Source organism: Jaculus jaculus, chromosome 6, assembly GCF_020740685.1.
Source record: "Jaculus jaculus isolate mJacJac1 chromosome 6, mJacJac1.mat.Y.cur, whole genome shotgun sequence".
Classification (NCBI taxonomy): Eukaryota; Metazoa; Chordata; class Mammalia; order Rodentia; family Dipodidae; genus Jaculus; species Jaculus jaculus.
The window spans coordinates 139,161,490-139,186,852 of NC_059107.1; the positions used below are offsets into that span (position 1 = coordinate 139,161,490).

A 25,363-nucleotide genomic window follows, 5' to 3' on the forward strand; every position below is an offset into this window, starting at 1 on the left:
ACCACTAAGCCATCTCTCCAGCCCAACTATTATTATTATTATTGTTGTTGTTATTATTATTTTGAGACAAGGGCTCAACGTGTATCTCAGGTTGATCTGAAAATCATTGTAAAGTCCAAACTGGTCTTACAGTTGTGTTTTCTTTTAGTGACAGGGGTTCATGTAGCCTAGGCTGACTTCAATTCATCATGTGGGTGAAGGTAACCTGGTCCTCCTAATTCTCCTTCCTCTACCCAATGTGCGCTGAAATTGCAGGCAGACACCACCTCATCTTTCTTCATGGCCTTAGCCTCCCAAAGACTAGAAAATTAGTTTCTCATAGATGTTATTTGAGAGGGGGCAGGGAATCTGTGGGTCTCTTTGAATAGGGGTATGTTTTTAAAAATATTTATTTGTAAGCAAAGACAGAGAGAGAGAGAGAAAGAGAGAAGAGAGACAGACAGTAAAAAAGAGAAAGAATGGGTGTGCCAGGGCCTCTAGCCACTGCAAACAAATCCCAGAAGCACTGTCCACTTTTTGCATCTGGTTTATATGGATACTGGGGAACTGAACTTCAGTCCTTAGGCTTTGCAGGCAAGAACCTTAAGGACTAAGCCATTCCTCCAGCCCCCCTTTTTTTTTTTTTTTTTTTTGGTTTTTGAGGCAGGGTCTCACTCTAGCCCAGATGAACCTGGAATTCACTATGTAGTCTCAGGCTGGCCTCAAACTCACAGCAGCCCTCCTACCTCAGCTTGTTGAGTGCTGGGATTAAAGGCATACACCACTATGCCTGGCATATGTTATTTCTCATACAAATTCTGATAGCAAGGTTGACTGACCATATAATTTTAGAAAGTCATATTTCCTTCTGGAAATTTTGTGGAATATTTGAAATAGAAAATTTCAAAAGAAAGCAATAAGCACCTCGACTTTCCCTCAGACACAATGTTTAAATGAAGAAGTGCAATCTGGTTACCAGGTCAAAATCTAGTTGTTCATCTTCTAGAAAGAATTCCAAACTGTCTTCTGAGTTGGTACTTTCAGACCGACTGTAAGAGAAAAAAAGAAAACCATTTCTGGCCCATTTCCTGTCAATAGGTTTGCTTTGATTTCCAAATTGATTTTGAGCCCCTGACTATAAAAAAGCTCTTTATCTATCTGAATTGTGAAAATAGGCTCCTTCTAAGTAGACCCTTTACTTCTAGTTTTGCCCCTTCACCCTTGCATTCTGTAAGATATAACCACATCATCTTATTAAGATGTAATTATGAATGGGTGCCCTCCACACTCTAGCTTTGGCTCCCCAAGGTCCTTGGGACAAAGTGTAGACTCTCATGACCTAGTATCCAGCTATATCTCACGTCATTCTGAACAGAGCCAAGCTCTGCCATCCCTGTGGCAGCAAAGTCCCCTTCCCAGAGCTTGTCCCCATTCCCTCCATTTACACTCACACTGACCCAGCTTAGACACTATCCATCCTCGAGAGCACCCCTGATCCCACCCTTAGCCCCCAGCCCCTTCCTTGCCTCTCCCTCATGTTAAGATTCCGATCTTGGCATGCCGTAGCCTCCTGAGCCTATTCTCCTGATGGTATTATCAAGTCTACTGTGAATACGGTACCTCTCTTCTCTCTAGACAATAAACCTCTTGAGGGCAGAAATAATTTTTGACTTTTTGTTGAGGGTCTCGGACACCCCATAAGTATGTATTGCATAAATGAAGGATACTCTGAGAACAGTGAGCCTTCTGGGTGCGGGAAGGCTGTGTCTACTTATTACTAGGTGCATCTAGATGCAGACGTCACTTGGCAAAATTTAACATTTGCTGTGATGAAATTTCTCAAAAAAAAAATTGAAATAGAAGGAAACTTCCTCAACTTGATAGACTGTACCTACAAACATCCTGAGGCTAAACTAACATTACAGTTAATGATTAAAACCTGAATCTTAAGACTGTGAACAAAGTACAAATGACCACCCCCTCTTTTCTCATTCAGCACAGAAAGTTCTACCCACTGAAAGAAGGAAAAGCAAGGAGACTAGATGCATATGGATGGTAATGGAAGAGGTAAAATTCCCTCTGTCTGTCTCTCTTCTCTCTATCTTGTTTGCTTGCAAATAGATAAATAAAATTAAATGGAAAATAGATCAAGGATTTACATGTAAAGTTATGCAACATTTAAGAGGTAAAGCACAACCAAATCTGAGTAGACAAAGAATTTTAGATTTGACACCAAAATCATGATTCATTTCTGGGAACAGATACATTGAATTTCATCAAAACTAAACATTTTATTTTATGAAAGATTCTGGTAAGATGAAAGGGCAAAGCTACAGACCAGAAGAAGTATATTTGTTAAGAATATTCCACTAAGCGGGCTGGAGAGATGGCTTAGCGGTTAAGCGCTTGCCTGTGAAGCCTAAGGACCCCGGTTCGAGGCTCGGGTTCCCCAGGTCCCACCTTAGCCAGATGCACAAGGGGGCGCACGCGTCTGGAGTTCGTTTGCAGAGGCTGGAAGCCCTGGTGAGCCCATTCTCTCTCTCTCTCCCTTTACCTGTCTTTCTCTGTGTGTCTGTCGCTTTCAAATAAATAAAAAAAAAAACCCTCAAACAAGAATATTCCACTAAGGACTCCTATCTAACATAAAAAGAATCCTTAAAAGGTGACAGTAAAAACAAACAAAAAGTGATCCAATTAGAGACAAGGTTGGTGTGATTCCAGCATTGGAGAGGCAGAGATGGGAGAATTGTGAGGTTGAGACCAGACTCGGCTAAACAGAGAAACCTTGCCTAAAAAGAATTAAGGGATGTGGATAAAACTTAGTGGCAGGACAGCATGAAGAATTCCGTGGTGCCATGTTGTGTTTGGTTGTACAGTGTGGGTACTTAGTCTAGTATACGATGTTCCCCCTGTGGGAAACTTGATCAAAGACACGTCGGATCTGTCTGTAGTGTTTCTTTTAACTTCATGTTACACATAACTCTACAATTATTCTAAGATAAAATTTTAGTTAAAAAAGTAATCACAAGGGCTATATGCCACAAAAGTAGAATGGCCCCCAAGACCCCTGAAATTCATAAACAAATGTCTGAGATCCTCTGAGATTATAATACAAACTGTGGTTCTAGCTTAGAGCCCTTGTTTGGGTCTACCTGGTTCAGACATATTTTTTTTTAAATTTTATTTCTTTATTTATTAGAGAGAGAGAGAGAAAGAGGGAGAGAGAGAGAGGAGAGAAGAGAGAATGGGTGCGCCAGGGATCCAGCCACTGCAATTGAACTCCAGATTCGTGTGCCCCCTTGTGCAGCTGGCTTACATGGGTCCTGGAGAATCAAACCAGGATCCCTTGGCTTTTCAGGCAAACATCTTAACCACTAAGCCATTTCTCCAGCCCCAAGACAGATGTTTTATTAAAGTTCCTTAGGGTAGTCAGGGTTGGCAATGAACAGTTTCAGAAATAATGAGTTAGCAATAGCATTAGGAAAGGCATACAAAAAATAAAATTATAAATGCTTTCTGGTTGAATGAGGTGGGGAAACTGCAGATACACAGGCTAACAGAGTAGCTTAATAAACCAAGGGAGAGTAGATTCTGACCCAAGGTACCAGGGGCTGGCGGTTTCTGCAAATAGGAGTGGGGGATTCTTAGCAAAAACTGTGGGCTGGAGAGCCAGCTTAGCGGTTAAGGTGCTTGCCTGTGAAGCCTAAGAACTTGTGTTTGAACCTTGAGGCCCCTCGTGGCCAGATGTCCAGTGACTCAAGCGAGCAATGTTGCCCATGCGCACAAGGGGGCTCATGCGTCTGGAGTTTGTTCACAGTGTCTAAAAGGCCCTGGCAAACCCACTCGCTTTCTCTTTCTCTCTCTCTGTCTCTTTGAAAAATAAAAATAACAACAAAAATAATTTTTTTTTGTTTTTTGTTTTTTGAGCTAGAGTCTCACTCTAGCTTAGGCTGACCTGGAATTCACTATGTAGTCTCAGGGTGGCCTTGAACTCGTGGTGATCCTCCTATTTCTGCTTCCCGAGGGCTGAGATTAAAGGCGTGCACCACCACACCTGGCCTAATTTTTTTTTTTTTAAAGAATAAAAAGCTTTTAAAAAAAATGTGGAGAACTCACCTCCAGAGCATGTAAACCAGCCCTGGCTCCAGAGTGTGTCTCAACAGACGTGGGGACAGGGTCTCTATATTGAGTAAAGGCTAACAAGAGTCACTTTCTTGTTTTTTTCCCCCCTCAAGTCATTTATTTTCACATGTATATACATGTGTGTGCTGCTGCAAACAAAATGCCAGACACATGTCAGGTTGTGTGTCAGGCTTTACATGGGTGGCTGGGGAATTGAACCTGGGTCAGCAGGCTTTACAAGTAAGCATGTTCAAGCCCTTAGTCATCTCACTAACTCCAAGAGTTATTTTCCAAAACAAACAAACAAACAAACAAACAAACAAACATTCTCAGTTTCCAACAGAACTACTTCTGTTTGTACCGTACTTGAGGAAAGACTGTCTTGTAGATGGTGACTTGAAAGTAAGCTTCTTCTTTGGCTTTTCTGTTCAGAGCAACAAGGGAGGTCCATGCCATTGATGAGGGGAGAGGGAAAAGATGCCATTAGAAATGAATCCTTGTCACTAAGAATCATGAATTATATGCCAATTACTTCTTTTTTAAAACATGATTTTGTTTTTTGAGGTAGGGTCTCATTCTAGCCCAGGTTGACCTAGAATTCACTATGTAGTCTGAAGGTGGCCTTGAACTCACAACAGTTCTCTTATCTCTGCCCCCAAGTTCTAGGTGTACCATGCCTGGCAAAAACATGATTTTATTATCAGAATGATAACTGCATAGCAAATGGTCCTCTTTCATTCTACTGGTATTGGGCTCTAAACGTAAACCAAAGGTTCAGTGATTGGGATGAAAGGTTCATAAGTTGTCAGAGGAGGGTACAACTATTTTTTCAAAAACATTTCTTTATTTCTTTATTTGTGAGGAGAGAGAGACAAAGAGGAAGAAAGAAAGGAAGGAAGGAAGGAAGGAAGGAAGGAAGGAAGGAAGGAAGGAAGGAAGGAAGGAAGGAAGAAAGGGGGAAGGGGGAAGAAAGAAAGAAAGAAAGAAATTAAGAAAGAAAGAAAGAAAGAAAGAAAGAAAGAAAGAAAGAAAGAAAGAAAGAAAGGAAAGAAAAGAAGGAAGGAAGGAAGGAAGATAGAGTGTTTGGCCCCTTGCCACTGCAAACAATCTCCAGATACAGGGCCACTTTGTGTATCTGGCTTTACATGGGTACAGGGTTATTTGTGACTTTTAATAGCTGCATTGGGGCTGGGGAAATAGCTCAGCAGACAAAAGTACTTGCTTATAAAACCTGCTGGTCCAGGTTTCAAGTCCCCAGTATCCATGTAAAGGCAGATACACAAAGTGGTGCATCTATCTGGAGATAGTTTGCAGTGGCTAGAGAGATGTCTTAGCACTTAAAGCTCGCCTGCAAAGCCAAGGAACCCAGGTTCGGTTCCCCAGTTCACATGTAAAGCCAAATGCACAAGGTGGCACGTGCATCTGGAATTCATTTGCAGTGGATGGAGGCTCTGACATGCCCATCCTCTCTCTGTCTTTCTCTCTCTCTCAAGTAAATAAATAAATAAAATATTTTAAAAGTCATAAGTAAGAGACAGAAAATATAGAATATACATCATGGTTCTATTTTTTCCATATACATAATAGCTATTTCCAATCACAAAGTTACAAAAAAAATTAAGGGTGAAAAGTAAAAAGTTATATTCACTTCCCATCTTGTGGACAGACCTACATTCCAGGGACAGGGTACGTTGTACTTCTTCCTTTGTCTACGTGCACATCAAGATTTGGCCTAATCCTGGTATGCAACTCAGACGTGGCCAACATTGATCTTGAGTCTCTTCACCCACCCTGTCCCGGGTCATGCCTGCACCTCTCTGGCTCCCACTCACTCTTCTTGCTATTCTCTTCTGAGACCACAGTGGCCTCAGCCTTCCCACCTTCTACCTGACAAGCTCCTGCTCATTCTTAAAAACCCAGCTCCACTGTCAGCTGGCCTACAAAGACTTCTGAATGTGTCCTGCAGAGGTCACCTCTGGGCCATAGTCCTCAGAGCTCTCGTTGCTTACCCTTGCTCGGCCAGCTGCCCCCTTGTACCGGGTAGCTCGGCAGCAAAGAACTGCCTTCTGTCCACTTGTGTGCACTCTTCCTCTTAAAAAGTGCCCGCTACGGGGTTGGAAAGATGGCTCAGGGGTTAAAGGCACTTGCTTGCAATTCCTGATGGCTCAGGTTGGATTGCCCAGTACCCATGCAAACAAGTGGCGTGTGCACCAGGAATTTCTTTTCCAGTGGCAGGAGGCCCTGGCATGGCCAGGCTCAATTGCTTGCTCTCTCCCTGTCTACCTCTTTCTTTCTGTCCAAATAAAGAAAGAAATAAAGAATGCCCAAAACGCATATGCCTCTAATAAATATATGGTGAGTTAGAGGAAGAAGGAGACAAAGAAATAAGACACAGGTGATGGACATCACCATTGTTCTAATACTACCTTGGCTTTGAAGGTGATATCTGAACACTTTCCACTAAAAATGTCGGAGGAGGTGCTACATTACCCCTTCCCTCTTCTCCCACCCGGCACTTCCTCCTACTCATTTCCTTATATGGGCAGAGTCACGTGTCATAAATAATGTGGGTCCCAACTGGCCCCCCCAAGCCAACAGAATTCCACTGTGTCACCAGCTGGAAGCACCCACAGGCCCCAGGCTCATTTCATGCTTATCTGGACAGGCAAATTGAACCCTTGGGTTTTACCTTGACCATGGTATAAAACTGCTTCTTGGTAGGAGGATGAAGGAGAAAAGGGGCTCCCAAGAGTCAGCCTATGTTGGGGTGGGGTAACAAACTCAGATGACTATGAGTGGCCCAGGAGAGGTGGAGACCTGAGGAGGACTAAAAGTCCTCACATGGAGCACGCTCCTGAGCAGAAGCCAAGACTTCAGGTGTTGTGGTTTGCAAAGGTAGATGGGAATGCAGACAGTATCATGGTCTCTGCTGAGTTTGACATGCTCACTACAAAGTCAAACCACGTTAAGACACCAGAGCTGAATCTCTGGCTTGTACTTGTGATCATGTGGAAGGAGTGCGGCTGGTCCACCTGAAGGCGATGGTGGTCCTGAAGAAGTTCTTAGAGTTGACAGTGAGCATGTTGGCTTGCTGCAGTCCTCTACCCTCAAAGTGACTTCCCGGGCCACTGACCAATGTCCGTCACGTGGCTGCACCTGGCCAAGAGTCCACCACTACCAGAAGGCAGGACAGGGCCAGATGGCCAGAATGCCTAGCTAGGTGGCCATTCCAGGTATGACGTGACTCTTGTGTGCTTGGGTGCGTCTTTGCGCTTGGTGATAACATCAGAGAGGAACTCCTGGTGTCCCAGGGTTGGGAGGCGTGGGACGCTTCGGCCCTCGCTTTCTAGATGAGCAGGGTTTTACTCTGCATGGCGCGTCACACACCCAGCTCTTACCTTGGTTCCTGTCTTCTACAGGGCTGTCTTCTGAAACCGACGCCCTGTCAGAGTCACTGTTGTCTTTTCTTACATTTATTGAGAATCCTAAAAATGGAAAATGCAAAGAAGGTTGAGAGAGAGAGTGTGAGATAAAGAAAGTGGAGAACATTCCAGAGAATGAGATCTTTGCTTCAGTGTGAAGGGCAGTCAGGGTCAACACTTCAAGAGGATGGAGACCTCATTTACCTACAAACTCATTGTCCAGATGGCGTGGGCTGCTTTCACACATAGAGAGGAGAGACGAGCACAGACCCTTGGGGGGGGGGAGGGCTAGGCTATCTTCATTTCCAACATTGTTGGGTCATAACTCCTCAAGTCTCACTGTAGTTATTGACACCTCTTGCCTGACAGACCCATGGGGTTCTGAGTAGCCTCTATTTAGATGACAAGTCTTGGAGGACTGAAACATGTTTTTTTCCCATTTTAAAACTTTATTTGCTTTTCTTTGACATTTTCATGTGTATATATTACACCTCGATCATGTACACAGCACATTACCCTTCCTTATCCCCCATGTGACACTGCATCCCTTCTTCCTACTACTCCCAACGGCTATGCCATGAGAAAGAGTTTCCCCTCCCCCAGCAACCATTAGGTGCCACTGCTTCCTCGGGAGAGGGGTGGCCTCATGAGCTTCTCCTGTAACCACGGCAGAATGTTGACTGGCCCCACCCTGAGCTCATGAGCACAGTGGCCTTGTCATGAAGACAGCTTAAAACTTAAAACTTAAAGCTTAAAACTATGAAATGCAAATGGATCGTTTTTTGTTTCCTTCCCAGTTTTTAAAATCTCTTGTTTCAATATCACTTAATGAGCTTCACTCCTGTGTCATGACATGGTGGCATCCCACCGGTTAGTGACCAGCTTTCTGCAAAACGAATTCTCTCTGACTTGTGGTTTGCCATTTCTGTGGTGCAAATGCTCAGCTCTCAGCTGGCTGCACTTCAGCTTGTCATCCTTTTGTGGCATCCTGGCATCACTCCCCAGACAGTCATGCCCTAGGCTGAAGCAATGACAGCGCCCAACTCAATGCTCCTCCCCCGCCCCCGCCATCAGGACTGCTCTTCTTTGGGCTTGTGAGTGTCTGACAATCCTTATTGCTGATGTTTATCCAAAATGTCAGAGCTTTCTTCATCTACGAGGGAAGCCTAGACCTAGTTACCCCAGAGTTGCTGGAAGTGCAATCTTCCAGTTTGATTTTTGGCTCCACTTGGATCACAGTTTGAACATTTAATCGATGGGCTCTACTTTTGATCCATAAACTGATCCTGTAATTCCAGTATAATACTATCTTAATTGCCAAGACTCTGTAACCATATATTGTATACTATTTTTAAAAGGATTAATGTTAATTACCTCTTTCCATTTCCTTCTTCATTAAAAGTATTTATTTAGTGTGGAGAGATGGCTTAGCAGTTTAGGCACTTGCCTGCAAAGTCTAAGGACTCACTCTCCAGGTCCCACATAAGCCCAATGCACAATGTATGCAATTGCTCAAGGTCACACATGCATATAATGTTGCATGTGCATACAAGATGGCACATGCATCTGGGGTTTGATTACAGTGGCTGGAGGTCCTGGTGCACCAATTCTTTTTTTTTTTTCTCTCTCTCTCTCTCTGGTAAAAAATAAAAAGTAAAGCTGGGCATGGTGGTGCATGCCTTTAACCCCAGTACTCAGGAAGCAGAGGTAGGAGGATTGCCATGAGTTCGAGGCCACCCTGAGACTACAGAGTGATTTCCAGGTCAGTCTGAGCTATAGTGAGACCCTACCTCAAAAAAGAAAAAAAATGGGGCTGGAGAGATGGCTTAGTGGTTAAGCAATTGCCTGTGAAGCCTAAGGACCCCGGTTCAAGGCTTGGCTCGCCAGGACCCACGTTAGCCAGATGCACAAGGGGGCGCATGCGTCTGGAGTTCGTTTGCAGTGGCTGGAGGCCCTGGCATGCCCATTCTCTCTCCCTCTCTCTATCTGCCTGTTTCTGTCCCTCTCTGTCTCTCTCAAATAAATAAACAAAAATAACAAAAAAAAGCAAAAAAGAAAAAGAAGTAAATTTAAAAAGTATGTATTTATCTTCCTACATAAACCTCAAGATCATTGTACAAAGTTCTTCACATTCTAACATCCAGTGCTCTGAAAAATATTTAGTAACATTTTTTACTATATCTGGTGGTTTGAATGTATGTCCCCCAATAGCCTTAGATTTCCAAGGGACTTTTAGATGGTGGCTTAGTAGCCAGGCCAAAACAGCCTAGTGGGGAAAATAAGCACAAAAATAGCAAAATACACTATTCAACCAAAAAGCGATGGTGTATAAGGAATTATCATATCATCAACCATAGCAGAGAAGCAGGAAAGATCCAGAGCTTCTAGAAACCACACGAGCAGCCAGAATCAGCTCCTTCCATAGCACCAGTGGTCCTGGTCCACGTGCCCGCCAGGCCCTGCCTGAGCCACAGGAGCAGAAGGCAGGTAAGGGGACAGTCCACTCACACAAGCCTCCTCACAAAGTCGAGAAACCCAAAGGAGAAGACAGCAGGGACAAGCTGTGCAGCCACTGAAGGAGAACACACACAGGATCAGCTGAGCAACTCTGGTATTACTCCAGGCATCCTGCAAAGCCTCTCGTCCACCAACCACCAGTGCCACGAACCACTGGAGAACAACCCCCAGCCACACAGCATCCAGCCAGATCAGAACACCAGGTCCAGCCACCCAACCAGCCTAATTAAGTCCACAGCACAACAGAGAGGGACCCAGGTGGGCATTCAGCATAGGTGAGAATGGAAGGCATCCCAAAAGGTAACAGGGCCTACTTACACAAAGCCAGGTACATTGGCCTGCACTGGAAGTGCTAATTTCATCTTCCATGTCAGGGCAGGTTATGTGTTAGATTTGATTGATGTACTCTAGGTCTGCTTTACCATTCTCAAATAAGCTGTATTTTGGTGTTGACTATTATTGCTTTAGACATTTCCTGATTTATAGGGCCTTTGTCTTTTGCTTCTATCATTCTTTTTAAAAAAGTATTTATTTTTATTTATTTATTTGAGAGTGACAGAGAGAGAAAGAAGGAGAGAGAGAGAGAGAGGGAGAGAGAAAGAAAGAACAGGTGCTCCAGGGCCTCCAGCCACTGCAAATGAACTCCAGATGCAAGTGCCTCTTGTGCATCTGGCTTACGTGGGTCCTGGGGAATGGATCCTTAAACTGGGATCCTTGGCTACATAAGCTAGTGCTTAACTGCTAAGCCATCTCTCCAGCCCCGCTTCTGTCATTCTTGGGGGCAGGGTCTCACTTGACCCCAGGCTGACCTGGAACCCTTTTTATACCAGAAATCTCAGCCTCCCAGTTAATAGGATTAAGGGTGTGGAGCAACACACAGCCTTACAGACTTTGACTTTATTAGATTGTATGTTTGTTCTAATCTCCACTCTTGCATAAATATTCCCTTCTGGTTTTGATTGAATGTATATACTGTTCAGTTGAATTTTAGAGTATGCCAGTAATTTGTTCTACCAAACCTACTAGAATACTTTCATAGCAGGCAAACTCAGCACCTAGGGTCACTTCTGATGTTACTCTGGGAGTAATAAAAGAGCCACACTTGGCACCTTAAGCTCTGACCCTGAAGATATATAAAGTCAGATTTACACGTCTAAGAATACTGCAGATAATTAGAAAACCCAAGTATCAAATTAACTCAAGATACAAATAGATTTACATTATAATACAAAAAGCACAAAAAAATCAACACAATTCTACCAAAATTATAAATCCATCAGAAATTACCTCCAGTGAGACTGATTTAGATGAAATGTCTGACAAAGAATTCAAAAGTTGATTATATCTATGTTCAAAGAAATCAACTAAGAAAGTGAAGGAATCAAAGAAGAAAAGAAATTCCTGAAGGAATCCTACGAGAACACAGGAAACCAACTTAATGAAATAAGGAGGTCAATACAAGACATGAGTAAGGAAATAGAAATAATGAAAAAATACCAGTCAGAAATACTAGAAAGGCAAAACCCAGTAAGTCAAATAGAAAGCCGTAGAAAGTCTCACCAATAGAATGGATCAAGGAGAGGAGAGAATATCTAAACTAGAAGACACGGCAGCAGAACTAGTCCAACAAAGAGAGAGACAAACTAATAGGAAGATGTGAATGGGAATTTCAAGACACTTGGGACAGTAGGAAGGATCAAGCATAACAATTTAGGGTTTTGTAGAAGGAGAACAATTTCACTCCAAAGGCACAGTAGGTATTTCCAACAAAATCATTTCCCCCAAATAGGGAAAGAGATGCCAATACAGGTACATGAAGCCTTTAGAATACAAATCAGACAAAATTAGGAAAGAACCTCTCCTCGCTATGTTATAATTAAGCTACTAAACACACAAACCAAAGAAAATATATTGAAAGCAGAGAGAAAAATCAAATCACATACAAAGGCAAGCCCATCAGGATAACAGCAGATTACTCAAGCCTGGAAGACTCAGAGTGGTACATTCCAAATTCTGAAAGAAACTCTACTTGGCTGTTAGAGGTGTCAGTGGGGGCAGATCCTGGAGGGTAGCCCTAAGGTGTTGTTGAGGGCAGATATAAATCCCAGACCAAAGGTATGCAGAGAAGTCTTAGTTCTGCCAGTTCCCTGCTGTTTTCCTGGCCATTTGTGTTTGCTTGTGTTGCTGGCTGTTTGGTGGTTTTTCTCTATATGGATCTGTAAAAGGGGGCCAGCCTCTGCCAGCATTATGGAACTTCCCCTGGATCTGTAAGCTGAAATAAATCCTTCTTCTTATAAACTGTGTCTGGCTTAGATGTTCATCCCAATAATGTGAAGCTGACTACAGCACTGTAATTAAATAAAAATACACGTTCATTTTGGGAAATTTGCTGACTTTGTAGTATCAGCCTTTGTATCTGAAAATAAGGCATGCTCTTTTATTAATTAAACCTGTAGGAGGGTCAGTAAGCTATAAAGGAGATATAAAGTGAATAGAAAGGAAGAGAGAGGGGGACTTAATAGGATGGTATTGTATATATGTAAGCAGAAGAACAGATTAATGGGGGTAAAAGGGCCTAAGTGAGATCAGGGGAAGAGATTGAGTAAGGAAAGGCAGAGGGAAGGCTAATCAAAATCCAAGAGGATATAAATAAATCACATACAAACCTACTTTTTTGGACAATGGAACACTCAGGAGCCATAGATTGTTACTAGAAAACTTTTCAGTGCCAGGGATGGGATATCTTCCAGTGAGTTGTTGGCCAGGGAGTCCCTGATGCCCCCAAAGTATTACAGGCCATTGCCAAGGCCCTTGGTTTCCCACTAGGAATACATGGTAAGACCCTATTGCTGAAGACTCCACATACTTTGGATACAAGGTCACTGAGAAATCCTGCTGGAACTGAGCTGAAAACCTTCTCCATTTAGATCAGCTGACAGAAAGCTTGGAAAAGCCATGCTGCATGCAGTTCAATGGGAGAGAGAGAAATCACCAGTGAAGATACTCAGAAGTGGACACTGCAAGCCTTAGATTTGGTCAGCCAGGCCAAATGAGCCAATGGGTACAATAGTGGCCCATCTGTTATGGGGAAACCAACTGCCCTCTAATTTCACTAGAGGCCTACTCCATGGGAGGGAATACATCCCTGATTTGAAAACCTACAACAGGGGTAGTCATGAGAAATAGGGGTGTAACATCTGCTGCTGTCTGGCTAAATGTATATTCCATGCTCATCAAACTGCCCAGTAAGCACTTCTCTTAATATTCATATCCATATATTAATGCTACTCTCACTTTTGGTTAGAGAAACTTCTCTTTTCAGATGGCAGTGACCTTGGAATGACTCAGAAGGCATCATGGTGCTGAGAAGTAACAGAGGAGTGCTCAGCACTGAAACATCTCATTTACATCTTCCATAGCTGAGGGTCCATTGCGGAAGAGGTGGTGGAAAGAATGTAAGAGCCAAAGGAAGGGAAGGATTCCTTACAATGTGCTCCTCCAGACACAAAATGGCCTGGATATCCATGACCTCACTGTATCTTGAACACTACCTACACAAGACCATCATAACAGGAGGAAAAGATGCTGACACCAAAACAAAAGACAGACTGATTGAGAAGGGGAGGGAATATGATGGAGAGTGGAATTTCAGAGGGGAAAGTGGGATGGGAGGGAATTACCATGGGATATTGTTTACAATTATGAAAGTTGTCAATAAAAAAATAACTAATTAATTTAAAAAACCCTGCAGGTCGTACACATTAAGGTGATTGTTGTCTACTTGGCTTTAGTTTATTTGTATGGCTTCTAAGTAACAAATTTAGTTTAAGTTAACATACTAGGCTGATCAAGTATAATTGACTTTGTTATCCATTGACTTTATTATAGGGGCCTTTCATAATATTACATCATTTTTGAGATTTTGTTAAGGCAGTAATTCTATGACAGTACATCATCTAAAACTCAACTATTTTCCATGTACATACTTTTCTTGCTTTGTACCTGGAATTAACCCACCTCCAATTTAATAATATATGGTAGCAGACCTAGTGGGAATCTTTGCCCAAATTTTACTTTTAAAACTCTGACTTTATAATAACCAACATCAAAGCAGCATGAAGGATATTTGCTCATTGAAATTAAGAACATTTGACTTACTTTCTAATATTTTTGGAAGCACTGCATTACTTTTTGCTGATTGTGCCCTTTTTAATGACTGCTCTGTTTGCCACTGTTTTGGAGACAATTTCAGCAGAAAAAATCCATATTTCATGTACTCCCGGAGGAGGAATTCTGTTTTTGTTATTTCACTTCAAAGGAAGTAAGGATATGGTTAGATGGACACATCAAAACCCAGTTATTAAAATGCTTTACAAAATTCATTCTCTGTATATTCTTTGCATAACAATACACTTATAGAATGATAAGTATGGCCATTAAAACATAGACTTCAATAAGCAGAACAAAACCTATAGGGGATATAGGATGATATCAGAATAGAGCATGTCCAAGAGCATGCATTTATAAAGAAAGATGATAATAGGTTTTTACTCTAGTTAGTTCCACAGGAAACACTATACTTCATTTTGCTTTAGTCCTAGAGAGAAAATTGAGGCCAGAGAAAGATAACACTTACATAAGGGGAAGATAGAGTGCTAACATTTCACGAAGGCCAACTATGAGTGGGGCAATTTGCAGGATGCACTACAGTCATTTTTTCATCCTCAGCAGTGCATTTGAAGACATACGTCCTCATTCCCCAAGGAATGTCACAAGGAATGCAGGATAAAAATGAGCTGGAATCGCATGGTTTGCATGCAAGGACTGAGGAACAAGGTTGCTTCTCCTGTGCAAAAACTTTTCCTCTGAAATCATCTCTCCCATGAAGGAGAATCGGTCCCATTTCCCTGGCTCTGATACAAGCTTATGTTCAATCATCTCAGGCATCTCTTTTGAATGCTGTGACACACATCGATAAGCGGGATCTCTGGCAAGGCTCTTGGAGGATGGCCACCATGTATGAATGCAGTACTTTCCACAAACATTGAGGCTGAGGCTCAGGGTCTACATATCTTTAAGTGGACAGACTCTTCTGAATGGGCCTGGTAGTACACACCTGGAATCCCAGCTAATTGAGAGGCTGAGGCAGGAAGATGGCAATTTCAGGGTCTGTTTGCACTACAAAGAAAGGTTAAGCCCAGCCTTGGTAACATAGTGAGGCTTTGACTCAAAATAACAAGTTAAAAAGAGGCGTGGGATAGAGCAAAACATGTAATTAAAGGTAGGAGGGAAGGAAATGATCCGCCTTGGAGTACCTTTAACTTCAGGTTCTTAGAACAGAAGAGGCTGCTGGGGTCAGAACCTGTTTGAAGCATACGTTTTGATTGTGAAATTGTTGTCTCAGGATGGTGACAGGAGCTTTCTAGTTATTTAAACTATGCTCAAATGAGTGCCCTTGAATATAGAAGGAAATGTGTAGGAAAGGAGTCACAGATGGTACAATCCCAACCCCTCGTCCTATAATTTTTACTCATAGATTTCAGTTACCTAAAAATATTTATTTATTTACTTATTTGCATGTGTTCATGTGTTGCTGCTGCAAATAAACAGAAGATGCACAAGATGTTTGTGTCATTTTTTAAATTTATTTTTATTTGAGACACAGAGGGAGGGACAGACATTGGGGGAGAGGGAACAAGAGACAGAGGACGGGCATACCAGGGCCTCTAGCCACTGCAAATGAACTCCAGACACGTGTGCCACCTTGTGTATCTGGTTTACGTGGGACCTGGAGAACTGAACCTGGGTCCTTAGGGTTCATAGACAAGCACCTTAATGCTAAGCCATCTCTCCAGCCCGCTTGTGTCACTTTTTATGTCAGATTTAAGTGGGTAGATGGGTAATTGATCCTCCTATCTCTGCCCCCCGAGTGCTAGGATTAAAGGCGTGTGCCACCACTCCCGGCTAAATTTTTGGTATTTTTTTTTCAAGGTAGGTTCTTACTCTGGTCCAGGCTAACCTGGGATTCACTATGTAGTCTCAGGGTGGCCTTGAACTCATGGCAATCCTCCTACCTCTGCCTCCTGAGTACTGGGATTAAAGGCATGTGCCACCTTGCATGGTTTATTTCAGATCTTAATTTTTAAAACCAAAGAGAGTCCACTATAAGTCAAAATGTAAAAATACTGCCAAGGATAAATGCAAGGCAATTGCAAAGTGAATCCCAGTTTCAGAGTTGCAAGTGAATGGAACAAGGCACTTAGAAAGTAACTTCTTATTTACTCCTAACATTGGTTTGCTTCTTTTCAACTCATTTCTTTGTGTTTGAATCTACAAGTCAGAAAAACTTCCAGATAGAGGCCATATTCTGTTGCCCAAACAGGCACAATTCTTGATGGGTAGGTTCCTTATTTTAAAATGTATTTATACTTAAGAAGCCATCAACAGATAAGATATAGTCCCACTTGTATCTTAATGGGCACAATAGGTGTTATGGGGATTTGGGGATTTGGTCATGGCAGGTGATGCCCCATACCCTCACCTTCTCACCGCCTGCATCTCCATGCTGGCTTTCTTGAGCTCTGCTGTCATTTGGAGTTTATTCAGTGTTTCTTGTGCTGCCCTGAGAAATAACAGAGATCTGTTAGATTGTTTTGTGTTGTGTTTTGGGAAGCTAAAACAGACAGATGGACAGATGGACAGACAGACAGACAGTGGAACCAGACTGTGGAAGGGATCTGGGCAGAGTGAAGACACTCACATTTTAAGAGCATCTATGGATTGTTGGTCATTTTCTCGAAGGAACTCTTCAAAGGCCACTGCGTCATCTTGGAGCTTCCTCTCAGCTTTTTTAAGTTGACCTTCCTTCGTGGCCATGTCCTTTTCAAACCTCTTAATTGTGTTTTTTTTTGATAACACAGCATACTAGAAATATTGAAAATGAAAGTGGGTCAAGGGCATTTTATCCCACCTTCCTAGTATACCAAAAAATACTCATGATACTGGGGTCACAAAGTTATACACTAAGTGGCCATTTGTATCAGAAGTTAATAGCATGCACAAATGTTTCATGAAGGGATGTTACTTTGAGAGACAGTTCAGAAGGTAACTGTGATGTCATGAAGAGACTCTATTCTTCCAAAGTGGCTATGCCCCATTAGCCAAAGGTAGCTCTGTATAACTGTTCAAAGAGTGGGCCATCTGGTACCCATAGTGCATTCCAATTTCCCAGGCATGGGGAAACTGACCCTTCTGTGGCTACAAAGTCGACCAGCTTTTCCTCCCATAGGAAGGACGGATGGGGAAGGCAGTTTCCATTCTGCCACAAATGACATAGAGTACAGGTCGTCCATCCAGACTCAAAAAGGTCTGTTTAATCCCAGCACTCAGGAGGCAGAGGTAGGAGGATCGCCGTGAGTTCGAGGCCACCCTGAGACTACATAGTGAGTTCCAGGTCAGCCTGGGCTAGAGTGAGACCCTACCTCAGAAAAAAAAAAAGGTCTGTTTATATCCTCAAATACAATTATGACATCTACCTATATTTTTTTTCAGTACAAATTATAAGAAACTAACTGAGATTTTAAGTAATTTACTTATTTATTTATTTATTATTTAGAGAAAATGGGCACACCAGGGCCTCCTGCCACTGCAAACAAACTCCACATACATGTACCACTTTGTGCATCTGGCTTTACATGGGTAGTGAACCCAGACCTTAGGCTTTGCAAACATGCCATGCATGAAAAATAAATTGTAAGTAAGCAAAGTGACATGTGTTATAACATGCATGAATTTCAAACACAGAGATGAGACAATTTTAGAAAATGAAAACCCACAATTAGATCCTCCAAATTCATAGTAAAAAGTATTACAACAATTGCTTTATTCGTCAAGTGTTTGCTGCATATCAGGACTCTCTCGACAAGTATGAATAGAGCACTGGACAAAATAAGCATGCGTTATGGAATATCCACTATAGTAGAGAAAAAACTGCTAAAGAGGGAATGGATTGACAGTGGGCAAGGGTTGAGGGCTATTACCATGTTCACGATAGCCAATGAAAATCTTTAGGATATGGTGAAAATGACAGAAAAACTGGAAGGAAGTAGGGGGGATATGAGGGACAAATGTTCCCTTGGAAGGGGGAGTCTCCTGTGTAAAGGCATGGAGGCAAAAGTAGTGACGTTCTCCAGAACCAAGAGGGAGGCCATGTGGTTGGAGCACGGTGTTGTTGGAGCACAGTGGTGAGTGGGGGGAGTGAGCACCCAGAGAGCTGGGGACCAGAGCAGGTTCCTCAAGGTCTTCAGTGAACGAGGGGCACATTCTTACTGGTGAGTAGATGAGACTGTCCATGGGGAAGTGAAAATAGGGGCAGGAGGCCAGTGACTAGAAGTTGTAACAAACAATTAGTGCTGGAGATATTGGTGGCTTTGAACTACAGCAGTAGCAACAGAAGCCATGGAATATAGTTTTGGGTTATAGTTTGAAGAAGTCTCCTTGGGTGTGTGTGTGGGGGGGGGGGTGAGGAACTAAGAAAAGCTCTAATATTTTAGTGTAAGCAATGGGAAATATATCGCTATATATATGATGGTTTTTATATAGTCAACTGAACAGGACCCAAAACCACCTGTGAGGGATTATGTAGATTAGGTGAGCCTCCACGGTTGTCTGCAAGGGATTATTTGGTTATCTTAATCAAGGTGGAGGCCAGGTATGGTGGCACAGGTCTTTAATCCCAGCACTCAGGAGACAGAGGTAGGAAGATTGCCATGAGTTCAAGGCCACTCTGAGAGTACATAGTGAATTCCAGGTCAGCCTAGACTAGAGTCAGACCCTACCTTGAAAAACCAAGCTAATAATAATGATGATGATGATGATTAATGAAGGTGGGAAGACCCATCTTAGCTGAGTGGCATCATCCCATGGGCTGAGGTCCTGGACTATAATAAGGAGAAAGTTGTCTGAGCTGCAGCGTTCATCACTCTGCTTCCTCCCTGTGCTGAATGTGACCAGCCGCCTCAAACTCCTGCCGCCATGCCTTCTCCACTGCGATGGGCTGTAACCTGCAGCCATACGTCAGCTTTCATCAAGCATTCTGTCCTAGAAGTGAGAAGGTAACTAATACATTTACTGAGTAGGAAAATTTTGCAAGGCTAGGGAAGAGTGTAGCAGAAGCGACATTCTGAAAATGTTAAGCCTGAAATGCCTGTTTGCATCTAAGAGGAAACAATTAGGGGCTGCCCTTGCATCTCTGGGTCTGGAGTTCTGGTGAAAGGATCAAACTAGAGAAGCCCATTTTGAAGTTGGGGAGTCGATGGTGGGGTTTTGATCCGTGACCCTGGAGGAAGCCAGGGAGAGCAAGACTGAGGACTGAGTCTCAGTCTAATACTCTGAGATCGGGGGAAAGAAGAGGAATATGCAAATAAGATTCCAGTGACACGGAAGGACCAAGACAATGGCGCCTGGAGACAAGCTGAAGCAGGAGTCGAGAAAGAGGTCATTGACCAGATGGACCGACTTCCACTGAAAGGTGGACGAATAGAAAGACTGGCAACTGACTGTAGCAGTGGGGAGCTCATTGGTAGCTCTGCCAAGAGAAGTTTTGGTAGACGTTGAAGACAAAAACTGACTGAACAGGAATCAGGTAAAAATAAGGAAAAAATAGGAAATTAAGATAAGTCTATGGAAAAATAATTCCATGAAGGAGAATGGAAGGGTGGGGCAGAAGATAGTAAGAAGATGAGGCTTAAAGAGTTCTTTTATAAAATGAGGTAAATGATAGGAATTTTATTATGCTGGTGATGATGACCAAGCAAAGAGGGACAATTATTGTGCTATTTTCATCTCTCCCCAGACTAATTGAGACAAATGTGCCACAATCTCCATGTGCTTAGATATGCCATTCAGTAAGTTCTGACATGTGTACACCTGGAAAACGATCACTCCAGTCAAAATGATGGCAATACCCATCCCTGGATGTTTCTTCAAGCTCTTGGTAATCCATCCATTCTTCTCTCCTTCCCAAATACTTTCCCAGACACCTACTGACATACTTCCTATCACTATAGACTACCATGCATTTTTAAGAATTTTTTTTGCATTTTCTAGAATTTAATGTAAGTGAAATCATAGTGTGAGCTGTTTCTCTGTCATGTAAAACTTAGTTCAATTATTGTGAGGTTCATTATGTTTCTGGGATTATCCATATTATTGATGAATAGTACTCAATTATGTTGAATACTATTATATATATAAATACACATAATATATATTATAATATATATATATATACACACATATTGTTCACTCATTAACCATCCACAGACATTTCCATTGTTTTCTATGTTGAGCTACTGTAAATAAAGTTGCTACTAGCATATATCCTTTTTATTTCTTGACTACACATCAAAGAATTGAAAGGCCATGAGTATTAAACCATCCTTCAGCCAGGCATGGTGTCACATGCCTGTCATTCCAGTACTCAAGCTGAAGCATGCGGATTATTGTGAGTTCAAGGCCATGCTGGGCTACAGAGAGAGTAGCAGATCACTCACTGCTACACAGCAAGAGCCTGTCTCACAAAGCCAACAAGCTAAATAAAGAAGCAACGAAACAAACAAAAAAGCTGTCTGTCTTCTCTGACCCGTAAGTCTAGTGCCACCATAAGGTGGTGGTAGGCCAATGTTTTAGCTTTCAAATAGAGTAGCATCATCTCAGATCTTTCCCATTTCTTGTTTTTAGGACCTCTTTATTTACATATAAAATGTGGAAGCAACCTGTCAATTTCTACAATACTGCTGGTATTTATATTGGGATTGTATTAAACTTGGAGATAATTGACATGATAAAAATATTGAGCCTTGGGCTGGAGAGATGGCTTAGTGGTTAAACGCTTGCTTGTGAAGCCTAAGGACTCCGGTTCGAGGCTCGATTCCCCAGGACCCACGTTAGCCAGATGCACAAGGGGTGCACACATCTGGAGTTCATTTACAGTGGCTGGAAGCCCTGGCTCGCCCATTCTCTGTCTGTCTCTCTCTGCCTCTTTCTGTCTCTCATAAATAAACAAATAAATACAAAAAAATTTAAAAATATATTGAGCCTTTCAGATCTACAAATAAGGTATATCTCTCCATTTCTTTATGCATTTAATTTTTCTCAGCACTGTTTTATAGTTTTCAGTGTATATTTTTCACATTTAAGAATGAAAGTAGGGCTTTAACACTTTGGATATGACATTACTTTAAATTTTAAATTTCTTATTTTTAAAAATATTTGTTTATGGGGCTGGAGAAATGGCTTAATGGTTAAAGTGCTTGCCTGTGAAACCAAAGGACCCAGGTTCAATTCTCCAGGTCCCACATGGTGGTGCATGCATCTAAAATTCGTTTGCAGTGGCTAGAGGCCTTGGCGCATGCATTCTGTCTCCCTCTCACCCCTCTCTCTGTCTCTAATAAATAAATAAATAAAATAAATCTTAAAAGACTTTTAAAATATTTATTTATTTATTTACTTATTTATTTATTTATTAGAGAGAGAATGGGCATGCCAGGGCCCCCTGCCACTATATATGCCTCCAGACACATGTGCCACTCTGTGTGTCTGGCTTTACGTGGGTACTGGGGAATTGAGACTCAGGCCATCAGGCTTTGTAAGCAAGCACTTTTAACCACTGAGACCTCTCTGCAAGTCTATTAGAATTGAGTTTATCTCCCCAGCACCCAATTGAAAATTAGATGTGGCAGCACATGACTGTCATCCCAGCACTGGGGAAGCGGAGACAGCAGGATCCTCGGGCTTTCTAGCTAGCTGATCTGGTTGGTGATCTCTGGGTTCAATGTGAGACCCTATCTCATAAAATGGTGGAGAGCAACTGAGGAAGACACCCAACCTCAACCTCTGGCCTAAACACACACACACACACACACACACACACACACACACACACCCCACATGCATGGAGTTCTATTTGTGACTGTACTAAGTTTAGTTGGTATCTTTCCTGTTGATTGCAGCTGGCAGCACAGGAAAATGGTAACTTAGAGTTATGTTAAAAAATGTATGCTGTGAAATTGGAAAAAGTCAAGTACATTTTCCTTTACTCACCAGCATCAAAGGCTTTGATAGAGGCAGATCATCTTTAAATGATGAGATTCATGACAACAGGGGCTAAACAACATTCAGTGAATTCCTTTTGTAATTATTTTCCCACTGTCCAGTGCTTGGTGACTCTGCCCTATCTATAGTAAATTAATATGCACAGAGGGATATCAAATTTTCATAGGTTAGGTTATATGACCTGGTTTCTTACTTAAGAGGTACTGATGGAAGGATAAGACCCCCTTTATTTCTTTCCTTCTGTTATTTTTATAAAAGATTTCACTAGGTACCTGGCACTTCTTACAGAGTTGAATGGGTATCAGGGAAGCTAGAAGGTCTCAGAATTTCCTGAGTTCCCACAGTGCTCTGATTCCCACCATCGCCAATCAAAGCTTCAGGAAAATGTAAAGTAAATATACTTTATTTTTCCTTTTTTGAAAATACATTTTATTTTTTAGAGAGATAGAGAAAGAAAGAGAAAGAGAGGATTGGTGTGCTAGGACCTCAGCCACTGAACTCAAACTCCAGATGCTCACACTACCTAGTGGGCATGTGCAACCTTGCGCTTGCCTCACCTTTCTGCATCTGGCTGATGTGGGATCTGGAGAGTCGAACGTGAGTCCTTAGGATTTGCAGGCAAGTGCCTTAACCACAAAGCCATCTCCCCAGTATCTTCTAGAATGCTTTCCATGGAAGATTACTCAAGTGTAAGCATCTGAAGGGACATGTATTTTATCTTAAGTACCTGGCACACAGTAAGTACTCAGTAAATATTGTTCCAATGAGTAAACACAGGAATGAACCACTCTGTTCAGCCAGTTGACTTGGGACATGTAATGGAAATATACAATGCCAAGGTAAGCATTAGGCAACGCTATGCATGCAAGAAGCCTTCTATTTGGCTAATGGGAGAAAGAAATTATTTTTACTACCTCAAGTAGAAACCTGTCTCTCTGGTCATTAATAAATTCATGGAGACTCCTCTTTCTGTCTGCACCTGCAGAGAACATTGAAATAGACAGCCTTAGTTTGCTATCTTTCAAAGACATTATATTGAATGAAAGTTACTGTAAGGTATCACATATACTACATATCTGGTCTTAGGAAAAAAAAAATCCCCATGCCTTCAAACAAAGGCTCTCGAACCACTCAAAAATTAACTTAATAATAATAGCTGTTATTATATTTTGTGTCAATAGTACCCCGGCACCTTTGTTAAACATGTCAGTCATCTAATCCTGAATAAATTATGTATTATTATTCCGTTCTTTCTGTGTCTTGAAGCTTAGAGATACCAAAATTGTTGTCCAAGATCTCCCAGCTGTGCATTGGCAGAAATAGGGGCTTGCCTGCTCAGCCCGTGCTGTATAACAAGGTGAAATGCTCTAAATCTGAGAGCTAAGGCTGGAATTGTCAGGCCAAATGTGTTCAGAAAACACTAGTCAAATTTACAGCAAGTGCAAAAAAGATAGTGAATAAGTTTTACCACGTCAACTATTCTTTTTCCAAGTTTTCTTCATTTTGGAAAATTATACAACTGTTACACTCCAATATTTGCTTTATGAGACACCACCAGAATTCATTTTAGAATAAAGTCTTTCACTAACAATGTAGATGGAAGAAAAAAAAATGAAATAGGGACTGGAGAGATGGCTCAGCAGTTAAGGTGCTTGTCTGCAAAGCCTAAAGACCCAGGTTCAATTTCTCAGTACCCATGTAAAGCCAGATGCCCAAGTGATGCATGCATCTGGAGTTAGTTTGCAGTGGCTAGAGGCTCTAGCATGTTCATTCCCTCCTCTGCCTCTCCATCTTTCTCTCTGCTTGAAAATTAATAAATTAATAAAATAAATTTCCTAAACAAACAGAGTCCCAAGTCTTCTGGACTCACATTTGGCCTCCACCTCTAATTAACTGGGGACACAGTAAGCACTTTCCCTCTTTGAGCCTCACTCTCCTCATCTATACAGTGAGAACACTAATTATGTTAGATCATATAACTGATTCCAGATTTTTGCTGTTCAGCTAATCTGCTGTCAGGCTTGGCTACTGAGATGATCTGGTTAGGCATCAGGCATGGAGGTGATCCATGTGACTTCTAAGTAGAAGCTTTAAGAAGTTCTATTCATTTAAGTCAGGCGTGGTGGTGCATGTCTTTAATCTTAGCACTCAGCAGGCTGAGGTAGGAGGATCGCTGAGAGTTCAAGGCCATCCTGGGCTAGGATGAGGCCATACCTTGAAAAAACATCCCCCAAAATAGAAATAAGGAATTGATATTCATTGTTCTCTTTAGCTCTTGTGATAGGTAGCAGCAGCAATATCTCAGAGATTGGGACTGCTCCTTTACTAGCAGATCCAAGGTAAAGTATCAGACTTAAAAAGTGATTGAAAATTAAACCTTATGAAAGCTTATTATGACAGTAGAGCACTCCCCCATTTCACAATGGTATCAGGAGAAAGAAACGAGACACACAATTATAAAACACACAACAATTTCTTAATAATTGTTAGCCACTATTATTTAAATGACACAATTGGTATGAGTCACTTCATTTTATAGGTTAATCATAAAGCCAACAATGATTATTTTAGTCACTAAATTTATGGGGAGGTAACCAACTATAAACTTTGGATTCAGACAGGTCTTGATGTGAATCCTGCATCCATTTAGAGATTTGGGTGACTCAATCTTACTGAACTGGTTTTCACCATATGCAAAGAGGATACAACAGTTTCTAAGAATGTTTTGTTGAGGATTAAGAATTTACATGAAAGTAAATACCACTAAGCACTTACACAGCTGTCTTTTTTTTACAGCTATCTTTTTTTAATACTTAAAAATTTTTAGATCCTGGGAATCACCAAAACTCATAAAAGTAGTCGTATAATGAAGTTTCATGTACCTATCACCCACTTCAACATTACCAGCATTTGGCCAGGCTTATCTATTGTTACTTCTCCTTAATTTTCCCATCACTAGAATATTTTAATGAAAAATCAAAACCTTTGGATAATTTCAGCCATGAGTGCTTCAGTATGTAACTCTCCCACACATTTTAAAAAGAACCATCCTACCAACCATTCTCATGCCTAGCAAAACTAACGATTCCTCAGTATGATTTCACAGCAAGCCTGGGCTGTTTCCAGTTGTCTCTAAACACAATCATCTTAAAATTAAAATCTAAACTGGTATGGTGGTATATGCCTATAATCCTAGCACTTGGAGGCAG

The 25,363-nt window shown here is 41.8% G+C and overlaps 1 protein-coding gene across 1 annotated transcript in view; it reads right to left on the reverse strand.

Annotated features, from left to right (window-relative positions):
• The window catches only part of Ccdc38 (coiled-coil domain containing 38), a 62,808-nt gene that overhangs the window by 17,204 nt on the left and 20,241 nt on the right, over positions 1-25,363 (reverse strand). Inside the window, exons 4-10 of the mRNA XM_045152252.1 lie at positions 23,069-23,133; positions 16,801-16,964; positions 16,582-16,662; positions 14,199-14,350; positions 7,500-7,586; positions 4,468-4,525; positions 956-1,028 (exon numbers count right to left, since the gene is read on the reverse strand). Coding sequence (XP_045008187.1) covers positions 956-1,028; positions 4,468-4,525; positions 7,500-7,586; positions 14,199-14,350; positions 16,582-16,662; positions 16,801-16,964; positions 23,069-23,133 — 680 coding nt within the window. The remainder of the gene's footprint in view (positions 1-955; positions 1,029-4,467; positions 4,526-7,499; positions 7,587-14,198; positions 14,351-16,581; positions 16,663-16,800; positions 16,965-23,068; positions 23,134-25,363) is intronic.